Source organism: Podarcis liolepis (assembly GCF_965112155.1).
Source record: "Podarcis liolepis genome assembly, chromosome: 17".
Taxonomy (NCBI): domain Eukaryota; kingdom Metazoa; phylum Chordata; class Lepidosauria; order Squamata; family Lacertidae; genus Podarcis; species Podarcis liolepis.
The window spans coordinates 33035295-33051466 of NC_139571.1; the positions used below are offsets into that span (position 1 = coordinate 33035295).

General features: G+C 44.4%; 1 protein-coding gene across 3 annotated transcripts; it reads right to left on the bottom strand.

Annotated features, from left to right (window-relative positions):
- Positions 1-517: 517 nt before the first annotated feature.
- On the bottom strand, positions 518-11590 carry FUT10 (fucosyltransferase 10). 3 transcript variants are annotated; one of them, XM_083481525.1, is made up of 5 exons: positions 11370-11590; positions 9111-9410; positions 6966-7260; positions 3037-3872; positions 518-1532 (listed from the first exon to the last, which is right to left on the bottom strand). In XM_083481525.1, exons 2-5 carry the CDS (start codon positions 9189-9191, stop codon positions 1308-1310), a joined length of 1437 nt encoding a protein of 478 aa, XP_083337651.1. In that variant the 5' UTR covers positions 9192-9410; positions 11370-11590; the 3' UTR covers positions 518-1307. The 3 variants fall into 3 exon arrangements, with proteins under 3 accessions (XP_083337651.1, XP_083337650.1, XP_083337652.1); XM_083481524.1 differs by having other exon boundaries at positions 9111-9413; XM_083481526.1 differs by having other exon boundaries at positions 9199-9413; positions 11370-11587.
- Between the last annotated feature and the right edge of the window lie 4582 nt (positions 11591-16172).

The window sequence follows — 16172 nt, forward strand, 5'->3', positions numbered from 1 at the left end:
GCTGGCCACATGACTCGGAACCTGTACGCCGGCTCCCTCGGCCAATAAAGCGAGATGAGCGCCCCAACCCCAGAGTCGGTCACGACTGGACCTAATGGTCAGGGGTCCCTATAGCTTTATCTTACCCCAGCTGTTAAAAAACAAAACCAAGAGTCCTAGCAGGAAAAAATCGTGGCAACACATAGTTGCCATTTTTTCCCTGGTAGGGCTGTTGTACTTTTTTAACAGCTAGGTAAAAAGCACCAATTTTCACTGATAAAAGGATTTCCCCCTCTTTTATTTCCCCCTGGAATCAGCATGTTGGGAAAAGCGACACTGACTGTGCGTGAAGAAGTCTTTTGGCCCCGTACTTCCAGTCCCAAGTAACGAAAACCATAAAGATACTCAAATCAAGCCCAAATCATCTGATATTGTGCAGGTCTTAACAAAAGAAAATCTCTGCCTCCATGAGCCTCTGCACGGTCAGCCCTCCCTCCTTAAGAGAAATGCTTCAGACATTATCAGAGCATGGACATGCTGCCTTGCCATTGCTGTTTATAATGCTGTTCAATAGATGACATCTCCATCACCCTGGCCCAGCCAGAAATGAAAAGAAACAAGGTCCTTCATTCAAACCACAAAGTGGCTCTTTGCAGAATTTGCCAGAGTGGCACAAAATCCAGTCTCCAATAACAGGGACCACACTTAGGTGAAACTCTATTTCTACGGCCTGCTTTCCGTAAACCATCCCCCCCTCCCAGAGCATTTGGCACACTGCCCCTGAGGTTGCTCCTCCTCCTGCTACACTGCTCTGCGATTCATCTGCAAGGTCCTCCTTTCTCCTGCACGGCTTGGCTTCCTGTCAGGTGCAGAAATGACATAAGCAGCAAGGCCACCCCTTTAGACAAGGCCCTTCGCTTGAGCGATGCCAGGAAACCAAACCATCTGGATGGAAGACTTGACACGTATCCAACTCAAGGGTGGGAGGAACTTCAGAGGCAAAATAAACCACACACACACACACACACACTGGGAAAGTAAAGTGCAGATGGCTGCATTTTGCTGTGAATGCTCCAATGTTAATTACACTAATAATTTATATTAATAGTTTATACGTTAGTATAAAAAATATAAGATGACCCAACTGGGTCCTTCGTCTTCTGGATTAGTATTCGCTGAATACGATGATTTCTCATCATCTCAGTGGTTAAAACTGCTTCCTATCTTATTAAGGCAACCGACAAACAACAGCTCCTCATAGAGGCTCCTCTGTGTTAGCTTGTTTCCCCCTCTAGCTTGAGTCAAGGGCCTATTGTCTCCCTCTAAACTCATTCTCTAAACACCATAGTCCAAAACTCCTGAGCTGTGAAATTTCTGTTCCTTTCGACCAGCTGCCTCAGTGCGTGAGCTTCTCTCTTGGACTGCTCAAAGCTCGGTATCCACATCTCCCGCAGTGCCGTTCTGTGCGTATTGCGAGACGAAAAAACAAATGGTTGAGGTTTAGGGCAGCTCAGGTGGCTTGCTTCTGCATTCCACTTTTTTGGTAACATTCCCTGGTTGAGAGAGAGAAAGAGAGGTGGGAGGACACAATCTGAATTTTATCAACCACCACGTAAGCAGGGATGAATATACACTCACTTCCACTTACCGATAAATAGTGGGGCAGGGGCCTTGGCTGGGGAGGGCAGGGTATAAATAACAATTATTACTATTACTACTACTACTACTACTATTATTATTATTATTATTATTATTATTATAGTGGAATGGCTTGCACAAGGGAAAGTGCAGGAAGCCGGAATGGTTCTGATGGCTGGTTGCACAACAGACTGTTGTAGGCACAACCTGTCGCACAGCCATCTTCCACTAGCACAACTGTTGTGCTGGATTTCATATTACACAGGTATTATCACCATCATGTATTTATTTATATAGCGCCATTTGTGTGCATGGCTCCGCATTGCAAATGCAGCCCTCCGTCTGAAAAAGACTCCCCTCCCCACTGAGCTAGGAATGAGGTCTACATGTTCGCTCCGTGTAGCTATGAACGGCTGAAACATGCTTGATGAATTTAATAATAATAATAATAAATTTTTATTTGTTATTGTATCCCGCTCTCCCAGGCCAAAGCCGGGGATGCAAACTTGACAGGGCTTGGATGAAAATGTGCCTGCCACTTCTTGCAGTCTTTTTTAATGCTGCGGCGATTCTGTAAACAAGCATTATGTTTCACTCAAGAGGCTGTGAAATATTGCAGTTTAATAAACTGTGGGCTGTCATTAGATCTAATCATTGCTTGATGTGTACAACCTACTCTGTAGGTCAGCCTTGACTGCTAACTGAAGACCAAGTCAGCAGCAATTTCACTCAAGGCAATGCCTGATGAATTATTTCGCTGCAATATTGTAGGCAGCTGGAGAAGAGTTGAACTCACAGAATATGAGACTGGGGGAGAGGGTATTAGAAAGCAAAGAACCTGTGGCCCTGCAGATGTTGTTGGATTCCAACTCCCTTCTACCCATGACCATGTCCATGCTGCTAAGTCTGATAGGAGTTGGAATACAGTGGTACCTTGGGTTACGTATTTCATTCGTTCCGGAGGTCCGTTCTTAACCTGAAACTGTTCTTAACCTGAAGCACCACTTTAGCTAATGGGGCCTCCTGCTGGTGCCGTGCCGCCAGAGAACGATTTCTGTTCTCATCCTGAAGCAAAGTTCTTAACCCGAGGTACTATTTCTGGGTTAGCGGAGTCTGTAACCTGAAGCGTATGTAACCCGAGGTACCACTGTACTACCACAGCTGACATGCCACAAGGTCCTTATTCCTCTTACAAAGACTCATATAAACGCGGGACTCTGGGAGAACAACATCTGCCTTCCTTTCCTTGGGAGCTCTCCTTGGTCCTGGAGAGCTTGTCTCTGGCCCTGCTTCTATCTGTCAGAACTCATACACCCCACCTGCCACAAAGTGACTCCACTCTACAATTAGTACCTGGCAAGTCTGACTCATGAGATGGTGCAAGCCTGGCTATAACAGGGCAGATGGCTTTATAATTACCTTTGCTTGTCTCCTCATATTTCCCCATATTCTAGTGCACACCATGCATTCAAAGGCATCTATGTAATTGTCCTTCATGATATCTTGCACTCCCCATGTGCGTTCCTTTATAGCAGCAAGCAGGTGTTGGTTGGAGATGTCCCCTTTCAGCTTCCATTCAAGGTAGGCCTCATATTTCTCATCATCTGCATCCAAAGCTTTGATGTACTGTGCCAGGTCCTTGGGGTGTGAGAATCCTGTGACCAGGATTGCACTCTTATTGCTAGGAAGCCAGTCTTTGACGCTAGGAGAGCCATAATAAACTGGTACCACACCCAGCTTCAGTGGTCTCCAGAGCTTTTCAGTGATATAATCTTCACAGACAGCATTCTCAAAGGCAAGGACAAATTTGTACTGAGCAAGTATCTTGTAGAAGTTATCGTTATCCATGGAGGCAGGGTTTTCAAGCTGCTCCGGCAGATCTCTGTTATGCAAGCAGGCACCATAGGAGTCTACTTCAATGTGAGCCATAAGCTCCTGTACATAGCTGTCCCGGTCAGAGGGAGGATCGCAGTCAGACTGTACATATACGAGGGGCGCGAGTCTTTTCCTCAAGCTGTTCTTGTTTTGCAAAGGAATCATGTACCTCAGGGATTTTAAGGCCTCAATGCTTTCAAGGTACTGTGTGGTGAGTGGCAGGTGTGAGTGGCGGCTGAACGTTGCCGTGTGGTTGAACAGAGTGATGGCAGGTCTCTGGAAGAGCTTGTAATTGTTTTTGGGTGACTCCTCGTGGAAAAGGGCCCAGTCATGGTGGTCTTTTCGGGGGAGAGGTAAACTATCGATGCTGAAGTCAGTACCTAGATGTTGAAAATACAAATGGGAGAGAAAGAAACCAGTATTGCTCCCAGTGAAAGAAATATTGGAAAACATTATTCAACCTGGCTGCACTTCCATGAATGATATGAACAGCATATTACCAAGGCAGCATAGTATTCACGACCATCACTGCCCCTCTCTCGCCTATGGCTCCCCCCTCCCCAACATCTTACTAACATGCAAAACAAGTGGGACCCACAATGGAATGTTGCATGTGCTTCTGTTGAGAGAGCCATTTTCCAGCATACTCCATTCCATTCCCCTCTCTCCTGCCCCAAGATTGCCATTCCACTCATCACACACACACCAACAGTTGGATAGCATGCCTGTTGAGATGCTCAGTTGTCAGAAGCAAGCCAGTGGCAAGTCACACTGTGCAAGCTGGAGTTAATTAGCAAAGACATGACCACTTGGTGGAGTGTCAGACCTAATGAGCACAGCAACTCATCTCTGTCAGGTCTTGCTTCCTATGAAGTAGTCATTGAGAATGAAGATCACAGCTGCCTAAGTACCCTCCTCTCCATGGTCCCCCCCCCCCCAGCGATAGGAGACTATGCCTGTGTGAATCTAACTTCTCCTTCGCCCTTTTCATGCCTCTTCTGGTTCTGGGAGACCAGGGGGGAAGGGAGCTGGTCTCAGCAGAAGGGGGGGACACCCATGACTCTTCACCAGCCTGACTCATCTCTGCTTTTTGGCCTCCCTTACCCCACTTTCATGCTTCAGCCTCTGGTTCTGGTTCTGGACTGCTCTCTGCCACAGACTCTCCCAGCTCACTAAACCCTGTTACCCCTTCAGATTCCAACACCTTCTCTTACCAGTCCTCCTTCTTCTCCCTCTGACCATTCATCATTGTCCCACCACCACTCCCTGAGCACTGAGCCTTTTTCCCTTGGTGGTTCCCCAGCTGGTTCTTCCCACCATTCTTCTGTGTCCAACCGGTCCATGACATCAGTCCTCAGTGAGCTGTACACAGATATACACTTGGGTTCTTCCTAAAGCTTTTTTTTTTTTGTACTTCTAGTCCTTGGATTTCCTCCAGATCTGCTGAGAACTCCCACTTCTGTGTGGGTGATGCCATTTTAGCTACAAATGGGATCCTGATTCTGCTTCTAAGCAGGTAAGCAACAAAGGCTGCAGCAAGGCTGTTCCTAATGGGTCTTCGCAATATAAAACAGTTAACACTGCAATCCTATATACAACTGTAAGACCCATTGAATTCAACAGGACTTGCTTCTGAGTAGACATTTATAGGACTGCACTGTAAGTTTATGCTAGTTTTCTATTTGAAGTTCATAAAAAACATTGCAGGATAAAAAAGTGCTGTGATAGGTATCTAAAGTTATATATAAAAAGGATGCTATACATTCTGAGAAAAGCTCAATAAAACTTGATTCCCTTAAACTTCCAGTGTTCGGGTCTATCTGAATAATAAATCTCTCTAGATGTGGTTTTGAATTATAAAGGGAATATCCTGCGGACATGTATTGTGAAAATAATATTTTTATTACAGCTCTGAGGAGAGAGATAATAAAGTCAGTTTTGTGCTTGACAGCCAAAATAATTCAGCCCAAGAATCACCAGCTCCATGGGAATTGTGAAACTTGTTTTAAAACTTTTATCTACTTTTCCTGCTCCTGGATTCGAGTTGTATCCATTGGGGGCAGCTGCAAGTTTTTAAAGAGAGTAGCTGCATGTTGTGACTTGGGTTTCAGAAACGGAGGCTTTGACAACATTAGCAGCAAAAAAATTTCAGTGCACCCACTAGAGAAGTACTGAATACAATTTTTAAAACCGCATTAAACTGGGGAACTATGAGCTCCCTCAAGTGGATATTACAACTTTTAGGTGATATTGTAAACAAACAGAGTCCAATTCTTGCTGAGAAAATAAAGTCAGAGCTGTCTACTAATGGTGAAGATAAAGGATATGCAGAGAGAAGCCTATAAAAGGATACTTCCAAGGTGAAACACTAGGATGACTGATTGATTCGATACAACGCATTAATCTTAGCCAAGCTGATAGACAATATGTCTTAAAGGATAGAAGAGATGATAAAAAATATGCTTCAGACCAGAAAAAGACAGAGAGGCATTACAAGGTTTATGATGAGAAAATGCAGAATAAGATTGTAATTATGAGCACATTTCATACTTTAATGTTTGTGACAAAATAAATAATGGTCTAAGTTACGGATGGGCAACATGCAGGTCACTGACATAACAAGTTTTCTTATGGTCCCCATAGGTATTTTCCAAGAGCTTTTATTAAAGTAAGTAGCCAGTCCTTATTTAGTAAGTAGCCAGTCCATTTAGGCTTGAACTAAGATCATGGTTTCCTGTCCCACTTAAGGTATTATTAAGATTTGCAATGCTAGGATGATTGTGTTACAACCAAATAGTATTGTTGTGAAAGGTATGTAGATTTTTCACAGACTGTGTTTTTTACATCTTGTTACCGTTTGTCTTCATTGTTTGCAATATTTTTTCCTCTAAAAGTGTGTACGTATGCACACACACACACACTCTACAACTGAAGATAAGAATTCATGCACCTGAATTTACACCCAAGTAAATCTGTTGGTCTTTATAGTAACGATAAAACTGGGTTTTTTGCTTGAAACTAATATGGCTACCTCTCTGAAAACTGACTATTCACATTAATTATCTCCATTTCCAGTGTTCAGCTGTGAGTACCAATCTTTATAGAGCCAAAATGGCACCAACCCCACATAAAAGGGAGGTTTCAGCAGACTTGGGGAAATCTCAGGGTTTGCAGGAGTACAGAAACATCCTTTGGGGGGAGGGGACTTAAGGCAGTAAGATCAATGGCCATAGCATGCTCACTGACCATGGTGGGGAACAGAAAACCCAGAAGAAAGGAGGACTGAAATGGAGTGGCTGGAATCCCAAACAGCAGACCCCGAAAAGCAGCACGCCACGCTGCAACATTCTGTTGCAGGCCCCACTTCTTTTCTCTGTTATGCTTGGCAGCTACAAGATAAATGAACCATGTGAGCGAGGAGGAAAGGCAAAGTCACTCATCATCTTGAAGAATAAAATGAACCAGCCTCTTACCATAAAACAGAAATGCTTTAGTCATAGAGTTGTGCTGATAGGTCCTGTTGATAGTAAAGAAGCAAGCGTCTTGTCCGCACCGACCAAGCCGCCCTGTCTCTCCTGTCAGCGGAGACCACCACAGCAAGATAGGATATCGGTCGTTGTTCAAAATGGTCTTTGTATCGCTGGGGAGTTCCGGCTTCTTTACAAACAGATAGGTGTATTTCTGCCATTCTTCATCTTTCAGTGCACTGTTTTGTGAAATGGAGGTTTTCGTCATCTTCCTTTCAGACTTTCCAAGTTCTACAACCACCTTTCAAGGGGAAAAAGAAATCTATCCTTATTGAAGTCTCATTATACATGGCATGAACTATCGTTCTGTATAACAGCGCACCCACTGAGGCCTGTTTTAAAATGGAGAAAAAGGTAGGCCCTGGTCTCTGTAGAATTTAGTTCTAGTAGATAGTAGTTGGGGAGATTATTCAATGATTGTGACCTTACTATTCTCATGTGACTTATGGTGTTGGGTTGGTTGGAATATTGTTTTCATCATTAGGCTGCCAACTTTTCATTCAACCACTGCAGCTGTGTCTCTTAACAGTATATCCCTGAGAAGCTCAGGCTTCCTCAGCCCTCCAGATGTTTTGAGACTACAATTCCCATCATCCCTGACCACTGGTCCTGCTAGCTAGGAATCATGGGAGTTGTAGGCCAAAAATGTCCAGAGGGCCAAGGTTGAGGAACCCCGCATTAGCTCATAATATTTACCTCCATACAGTGGTACCTCAGGTCACATACACTTCAGGTTACATAGGCTTCAGGTTACAGACTCCACTAACCCAGAAATAGTGCTTCAGATTAAGAACTTTGCTTCAGGATGAGAACAGAAATCGGGCTCCGGCGGCATGGCAGCAGTGGGAGGCCCCATTAGCTAAAGTGGTGCTTCAGGTTAAGAACAGTTTCAGGTTAAGTACGGACCTCCGGAACGAATTAAGTATTTAACCTGAGGTACCACTGTACTGCTAAAAGCTTCACATGTTAATATCATGCATGCATCAAATTCCGTTACTAATGAAAAATCCATCAATGGGGGAAGCTCATCAACAGAGGGCAGAGGTTGGGAGCGTTGCCTCAGGGAAGGGATGTTGCAGGAGTACACAACACCCAGCAGCCCTGACCATTGGCCATGCTGGCTGGGGCAGATGACAGCTGAGAGTCCAACATCCATGGCACCAAGAGCGGCCCCAGTATTTTGGAACACTGTTCCTATTGGATGTAACTCAGTGTAGTGCTAACTGTGGCATGCACGCAAGGTCTGCTCACGCAATAAGAATTCCCCCCTTCGCCCCCTTTGTCTGGGTGTTCCTCCAACCCTCCAGAGCAGATTTAGGGGGGCATGGGTAAAGGAGACAGTGGGGAAATCCTAATTTGATTTTAATTTGATTTAATTAATTTTAGAATGAATGTTTTAGAATGTTGGACTATTTGGTCTGTTGTTAGCCGCCCTGAGCCCAGCTTCAGCTGGGGAGGGCAGGATATAAATAAAAAATTTTATTATTATTATTATTATTATTATTATTATTATTATTATTATTATTATGCAGGAACAGGCCTTGTTCCATGCATGCGCAACAACTTAGTTCAATCCCAATTTTGATGCTCTGTCATCTGCTGAAAATGAGGTGTTTTTGTTTTGGTCTTGTCAGGAGTTTTTATTTAGAGAAATCTATTGTTGGTCATTTGCTTTGGTGTATTATTATATTTTAGTCCGTTGTGTTTTGGGTGCACACAGCTACAATGTTTTTCTGATTTGAGTTGGTGCCTTATAAATAAATATAAATACAATCAGGGTGGTCATGGAGACGCCGTACCCCTGGGGTAGAAAGATAGGCAAAAGAGGATCTCCCTTAGGACCTGGGAACCCAGGGGACTGTGCTGAAGCTGTCTGGGTGGGCAAGCCTGCCCTCACTTCTCTTCATGCCAACATTCCTGCCACAGAATCATAGAATTGGAAGGGACCGCGAGGGTCATCTAGTCCAACCCCCTGCAATGCAGAAATTCTTCGCCCAATGTGGAACTTGAACCCATGACCCTAAGTTTAAGAGTATGGCATGTTTCAGCCTAAATCAGTGCTCAACTCCTGACCCTGAGTATCTGTAGTACCTGGAGGGTGACGAGCAGAAAAAAGATGGCCATTATGCAGAAACAGGATGCCCAAAATCTCTTCTTCCTCATTGCATTCATGCCTTACGTCTGGGCATAAGAAGCAGGTGTTGCCTCTTCAGAATTGCTGCAACATACTCCACAGATGGTCTTAACTTCCCTTCACCTCCTGGTCCTTCTCCATTGCCACCAGTAATGGGGGAACCGATGCCATCAAGGGCAGTGATTAAAAATTGGCCGCATTTCTGATCTTCTACCATGCAGCTTCTTGAACCAATGACTTCTTGGAAGCGAATGCATCTGCTAAAGGGAAACAGGGCAGAGGTGTGTTTTAGAGGCACTGGTACAGCCAGTTTGATATACAGTGGTACCTCTGGATGTGAACGGGATCCGTTCCGGAACCCCGTTCGCATCCAGAAGCGAACGCAACCCGCATCCGCACGTCTCGCGATTCACCGCTTCTGCGCATGACGTCATTTTGACCATCTGTGCATGCGCAAGCGGCGAAACCCGGTAGTAACACGCGCCGTTACTTCTGGGTCGCAGCAGCACGCAACCCGAAAATACTTATCCCGAAGCTACTTCAACCTGAGGTATGACTGTACTGCGCTTCACTTTATATCAGAAAAGATATTGGACGCAAATGTTATTTCATCATAATCAAGGCTTTGTGTGTTTTATGTCTGTCACTATACAAGTACAAAAGAGAACAGGCTTTCATTTTAGGAACAGAATTCTGCAGTCCAAGAACTTCAGCTTTCTTTACATATAACAGAGTTTCTATTAATAACCAGTTTGTAGTCCTTATGTGCTTTGTGCCGGCAACCCCCTTTTAAAAACCGGTGTTCCACTGACCGCTTTCTAGTCTGCAGGTATGGAGGCTTATCTAAGTGTCAAGATATACATACTTTTGTTAGAAGACCAGCAACTTCACATTTGAGTCCTCAGTGCCATCTGAACCCAATGATATGCCAGTTTTTAATTTGTCAGTAAGGCCTAAAACCTTGTCACCACTCACTTCTTCAGGTTGGTTGGTTCAGGCACAGGAATCTATCTGCCCTCAGACTTCAAGTGTGAACAACTCATTTTATTTCTCTGTCATCTTGTTTGCCTCTTTTAGCACGTATCTGATTCCGGTCATTGCTGAAAGCTCCCTATCTCATTTCCTGCTACTGCTGTACTTAAATATTTTCTATGGTTGGCACTTATAGGAACATGCTCCTCAAGCTTTTTGTTGTCCCCATCATGGTTTGATTGCATTTATGTTAACAAAAGTCTGTATTTATTTATTTTTTCATTTGCCCAAGTCTTCCATTTTCTGAAGGATGGCTTCTTGCCTTAAATAGTTTCAATGACTCTGCTTATTAACCAATAAGCAGAGTACTGGCATCCTCTTGCCCCTGGATTAACTGTCTGGGACAAAAAACCTGAAGCAATTTGTTTCCTTTTCGTGGGATACTTTGGCGCAGCACTTCTGTTAACTAGCTAAGGCTCACACAAGACAAGACCTCTCACTTTAAACAGGGTAGCACAGTGGTACCTAGGGTTAAGAACTTAATTTGTTCTGGAGGTCCGTTCTTAACCTGAAACTGTTCTTAACCTGAGGTACCACTTTAGCTAATGGGGCCTCCCGCTGCCGCCACGCGATTTCTGTTCTCATCCTGAAGCAAAGTTCTTAACCCGAAGTACTATTTCTCGGTTAGCAGCATCTGTAACCTGAAGTATCTGTAACCCGAGGTACTGCTGTATAAGGGTCCCTTTGACTAGAAGAAGCTTCCAGAGTCAAAGTTGCCAACTTTCCTTTACTGGCCCTACTCCTCTGCCTTGAACAGCAGTGACAAGCATAACTACCACTACTTCTTCTTTTTAAGTAAAGCTGTTCCTGGCACAAGGATAAAATAAAATGTGAAAATTAAGCAAGCAAACGTTTCCCCATCAGCCTTCTGTTACAGGCACAAGGGACCAGGCAGCAAAACACGATTAGAAATCTGAATTCCTATCCTTGTTTCCCGATGGACTGAAAGACTCAAACGGCCCTTTTATCAGGGCAGCTGGGAAGGCGGGGGAAGCTTCAGGGAACCACGAAAGTCTTTCTTTTCTCTTTCCCCCAGTCCTTTAAAACATACAACAGCCTCAAGCGGCTCCTTCATCTTTATAGCATTGTGTAACATCCTAGACTGCAGGAGATCTGTCTCTGTCTCTCCCTCTGTGTATGTTTATATATCTATATTTATATTATATTTTTTTAAAAAAACTCACCCCGGATAACAGCTCTTCCGTCTTGTTGCTGCTAGGCTGTTTTTTGTGGGTTGGTTTTTTTGCTTTTTACTTTCAGTTTGTACTTGGTTTTTTTTAACAGCTCTCCGGAATACTGCAAAACCTGGAGAAGGATGGGAAAGCTACAGTGCTAAAACCGACCGTCCGTTTGGGAAAGCGCCTGGGAAATCCAGTTCATTAATTCCCACGTTCCGGGTTTCACTTGGGAACCAGCTTCGGGAAACAGAGCCGGAGCCAGGAATTGCGGGGAGAGACGACGTCGTCTCTCTTTCTCTTTAGATTTTGTAAAGGAAAGTTAGTCTAATTGCACTAATAGTATCAGCATTTTAGCGAAGTCATTCCCTCCCTGGAAGAAACCATCCCCCGAGCCAGGCGATCTCGGTAAGCGGGGTAGGAAACAACAACAACAACACGCAATTAAATAAATTAAGCATCAGCGACAATCTGGGGTTTTTTTGGGAGAAGGGCTTCGGGCTTCCAGTTGGAAAGAGCGCGTTTAAAAGAACCGGCAGCTGCGGCTCTCGCCTTTGCAAGGATGGACGGCTGCTGCATTATGCTAAAGCTCTTTGCCAGCGGGAGGACTGAGCTGCGTCAGTGGAATACATACATATATATTTACAGGAGCGCTAAAAAGACCTTTGAGATCATTCATCACGAAGCAGCTGAGGATCACACACACATCCGAATCATTTAAGGCGGGGCAGTTCCGTCTTTTATCCCTTAATAATGCTTAGCATGTCTTTGCTTAAGGTAATTTGTGCATCAGGCCTTCTTCTCAGGGAGAGTTCACATAAAACTGAAAATAAGAAATTCAGCAGCCAGCAAATTATCGGTCTTATCAACTCTTCAAATATATATTTATATGCATAGATAATTTGAAACATGCATACTCTTCAAATATATATTCATATGCATAGATAATTTGAAATATGTATACTCTTCAAATATATATTCATATGCATAAATCATTTGAAATATGTATACTCTTCAAATAGATATTTCAAATTATCTATGCATATGAATATATATATATCTACTCTTCAAATATCTATTCATATGCATAAATAATTTGAAATATGCATACCTGGCCATAGAATCATAGAATTGTAGAGTTGGAAGGGTCCACAAGGGTCATCCAGTCCAACCCCTTGCAGTGCAGGAATCTTTCACCCAGGGGTGCCAACTTGAATAAAATTTGGGGGGGCGGCAGGTAAGCCTCATCCTGCATAATCGATCACATGATGTAGCACTCACCATTTGAATGACAATGCCCATCAACTTGAGGGGCGCAGGGCCCCCTCAAATATTTTATTGGGGGAAGTTGGAGCCTATGCTTTCACCCACCATGGGACTTGAACCCACAACCCTGGAATGAAGAATCTCATGCTCTACCAACTGAGCTATCCAGCCACTGATGTGGCATTGTGGTGTGCCTAGGACAAGGCTCAGCAAACTTTTTCAGCAGGGGGCCGGTCCACTGTCCCTCAGACCTTGTGGGGGGCCGGACTATATTTTTGGGGGAGGGGAATGAACGAATTCCTATGCCCCACAAATAACCCAGAGATGCATTTTAAATAAAAGGACACATTCTACTCATGTAAAAACACCAGGCAGGTCCCACAAGTAACCCAGAGATGCATTTTAAATAAAAGGATGCATTCAATCATGTAAAAACATGCTGATTCCTGGACCATCCCCGGGCCAGATTTAGAAGGTGATTGGGCCGGATCTGGCCCCCGGGCCTTAGTTTGCCTACACATGACCTAGGAGAACAGGTTCATATCCCCACTCAGCTATTGAACACACTGGGTGGCTTAGGCCCAATCACAGCCTAAGAGCAAGGTCATTGTGAGGATGGCTCGGGATGGCTCATGTATGCCCTTTCGAGCCCTTTGGAGAAACAGTGGGATGAAAATAATACACACACACACATTGTCTCTTGAGACAGACAGGTGCCAGCAACAATATATACACACATACACCAAACACTATAGGGATGCAGGTGGCGCTGTGGGTTAAACCACAGAACCTAGGACTTGCCAATCAGAAGGTCGGCGGTTCGAATCCCCGCGATGGGGTGAGCTTCTGTTGCTCAGTCCCTGCTCCTGCCAACCTAGCAGTTCGAAAGCACATCAAAGTGCAAGTAGATAAATAGGTACCGCTTTGGTGGAAAGGTAAACGGCGTTTCCGTTCGCTGCTCTGGTTCGCCAGAAGCAGCTTAGTCATGCTGGCCACATGACCCGGAAGCTGTACGCCGGCTCCCTCGGCCAATAAAGCGAGATGAGCGCCGCAACTCCAGAGTCGGTCACACCTGGACCTAATGGTCAGGGGTCCCTTTACGTTTACCTTACACCAAACACTCAGGACAGATAGTAGTGCGCAGTTAGGTTTTTTGTTTGCTCTGAACTTGTCTCATGCCTCCCCACCCCACATTAAGGGACATCCTTGAAGCCGACGCAGAAAATCCAGCTACTGCAAAATGCAGCGACTTGGCAGACTATCAGCACCATGTTACACCTGCTGCCAATTAGCTATAGTACCAAACTACTGAACAAAATTCAGAGTGTTGGATCTGCTGTACAAAGCCCTTTACAGTTTGGGGTCGGGATCCTGAGAAAATCCTCTCACCCCTTATGTACCTAGCTGTGCTCTGCAGGAGAGGAAATCCTTCACATAGGATCTTATCAGGAGGCCCATTACGCATATTACAGGGATCAGGCCTTTAGCCTGTCAGCGCCTCCCAGCTTAGGAATTCCCTCCATTATATATCAGGTGTCCCCTTTGCTAATTAATTGTTATTATTTTTAAAATGAATTTACAGCCAATTAATTCAATTTAATACAAATTTAAAGTTGACTTCCTACGTTGTTTTCCGTGGTGTTGCCCTTCCCTCTCTCTCTCTCCCCCCCCCCCCTTTCTGGCTTCATCATACTTTACTCTACTTCACTTAAAATAAAAAAACCTTTGATAGCACACTGCTTCCAATTGTTTTAAAATTATTATTTATTTTTACTTATTTTTTTGTGAAATGAAAACAAACAAGGAGAAGTACATATAGCATCGCCACTTTCAATTCATAAGAGTCTTTTTTCACGGGCCGTTTACATTCGACATGAGACACCATTGTCATAGACTTTGAATGTTGAATTTGGTGTTGGATAGACAGATATTGGCTGCTGATGTGATAATGAGATGGAATATAACCATGTTACTTGACCTGCTCTGCCATCCACAGGAATCAAGAGGTTACTACATTCTCACTACTGAGAAAGTTTAACATGAAGTAAGTTGGTGCCGTGGGTTAAACCACAGAGCCTAGGACTTGCCGATCAGAAGGTCGGCGTTTCGAATCCCCGCGACAGGGTGAGCTCCCCTTGCTCGGTCCCTGCTCCTGCCAACCTAGCAGTTCGAAAGCACGTTGAAGTACAAGTAGATAAACAGGTACCGCTCCGGCGGGAAGGTAAACGGCGTTTCTGTGTACTGCTCTGGTTCGCCAGAAGCGGCTTAGTCATGCTGGCCACATGATCCGGAAGCTGTACGCCGGCTCCCTTGGGCAATAAAGCGAGATGAGTGCCGCAACCCCAGAGTCGGTCACGACTGGACTGACCCCTGGTCAGGGGTCCCTTTACATTTACCTTTAAGTTTCAAAATTTAATGTACGGAGGGCAGTGTTGACAACCTACAAGCTATGAGCTCTTCTTCATGGTACAGTAGTAGAAAAAATACATTGCATCCGATGTGTGTTCACTGTTGACACTTTAGGGATCTGATAACAATGTTAAACCTTTATTGCAAGCTTGTAGTCAGGGCTCTTTTCTTATGTTTAGGGTTGAGCAGAAATGAAAACATTTTGCATGGCCACAAAAGTGGTCCTTATGTCTACAGGGTTCTTTTCAGATTGCTAGTTTAGAGAACAAGAGGCACGAAACACAAAATCACTCCTCCCAGCTTTTCTCCACTGCCACTCCACATTTCTTCTTTCCCACAAATCCCCATTTGCTCTAGGGCAGTGTTTACCAAACTTGAGTCTCCAGCTGTTTTGGACTACAGTTCCCATCATCCCTGATCTGCTAGCTAGGGATGATGGGAGTTGTAGTCCAAAAACTGCTGAAGACCCCAATTTGGGAAACCCTGTTCTAGGGAATAAAAGAGGAGATCCCAGCAAGCCCCAGTATTTGGCAATTCGGGCCAAATTGCCGGCCTTATATAACAGCAGCCCAGCACTATTTTCATTTTATTTTATAGTGAACTGTGTCTTGCTTTTTAAGGCATTTAGGAAATCAATGTTACTGCTTGTTTATTAAACTTCCAGTACAGGAGATCACAGGGCACAATAATAAAAACCACCGCTCCCCCAGCAGCGCCTCCTGCTCTGCAAACTGGTTCCAAGTCTAGTCATGCAAAACTTGGGGGCTCAGCTGCAGATGTGCAGAGGTTTATTAAACGAGTACAAAACTTTGGCATCAGTTTGGAGGGGGTCCCAAAATTTGGGGTCCGTCTTTAATAAAGCTGATGTGTAGGTATGTAAAAAGCCACATGGGGTCTGATCTGGATGAGCACTGTGATGAGCAATCCAGATGTCACTCTGCATGTATGCATTGTCTGCAGACTCCTGCTCTCCCACAAAGATCTGTCTGGACTGGGTTGTAATGATCTATTTTAGCTTATAGAGAAAACCAAAGTAATGATACATAAAAGCAAAATGTACAGCCCAGCTCTGTGTGTGTTTACTTGGAAATTAAGGCTGCAGACTAAACCTCATTTGCACCGGGTAAGCTGGACCAT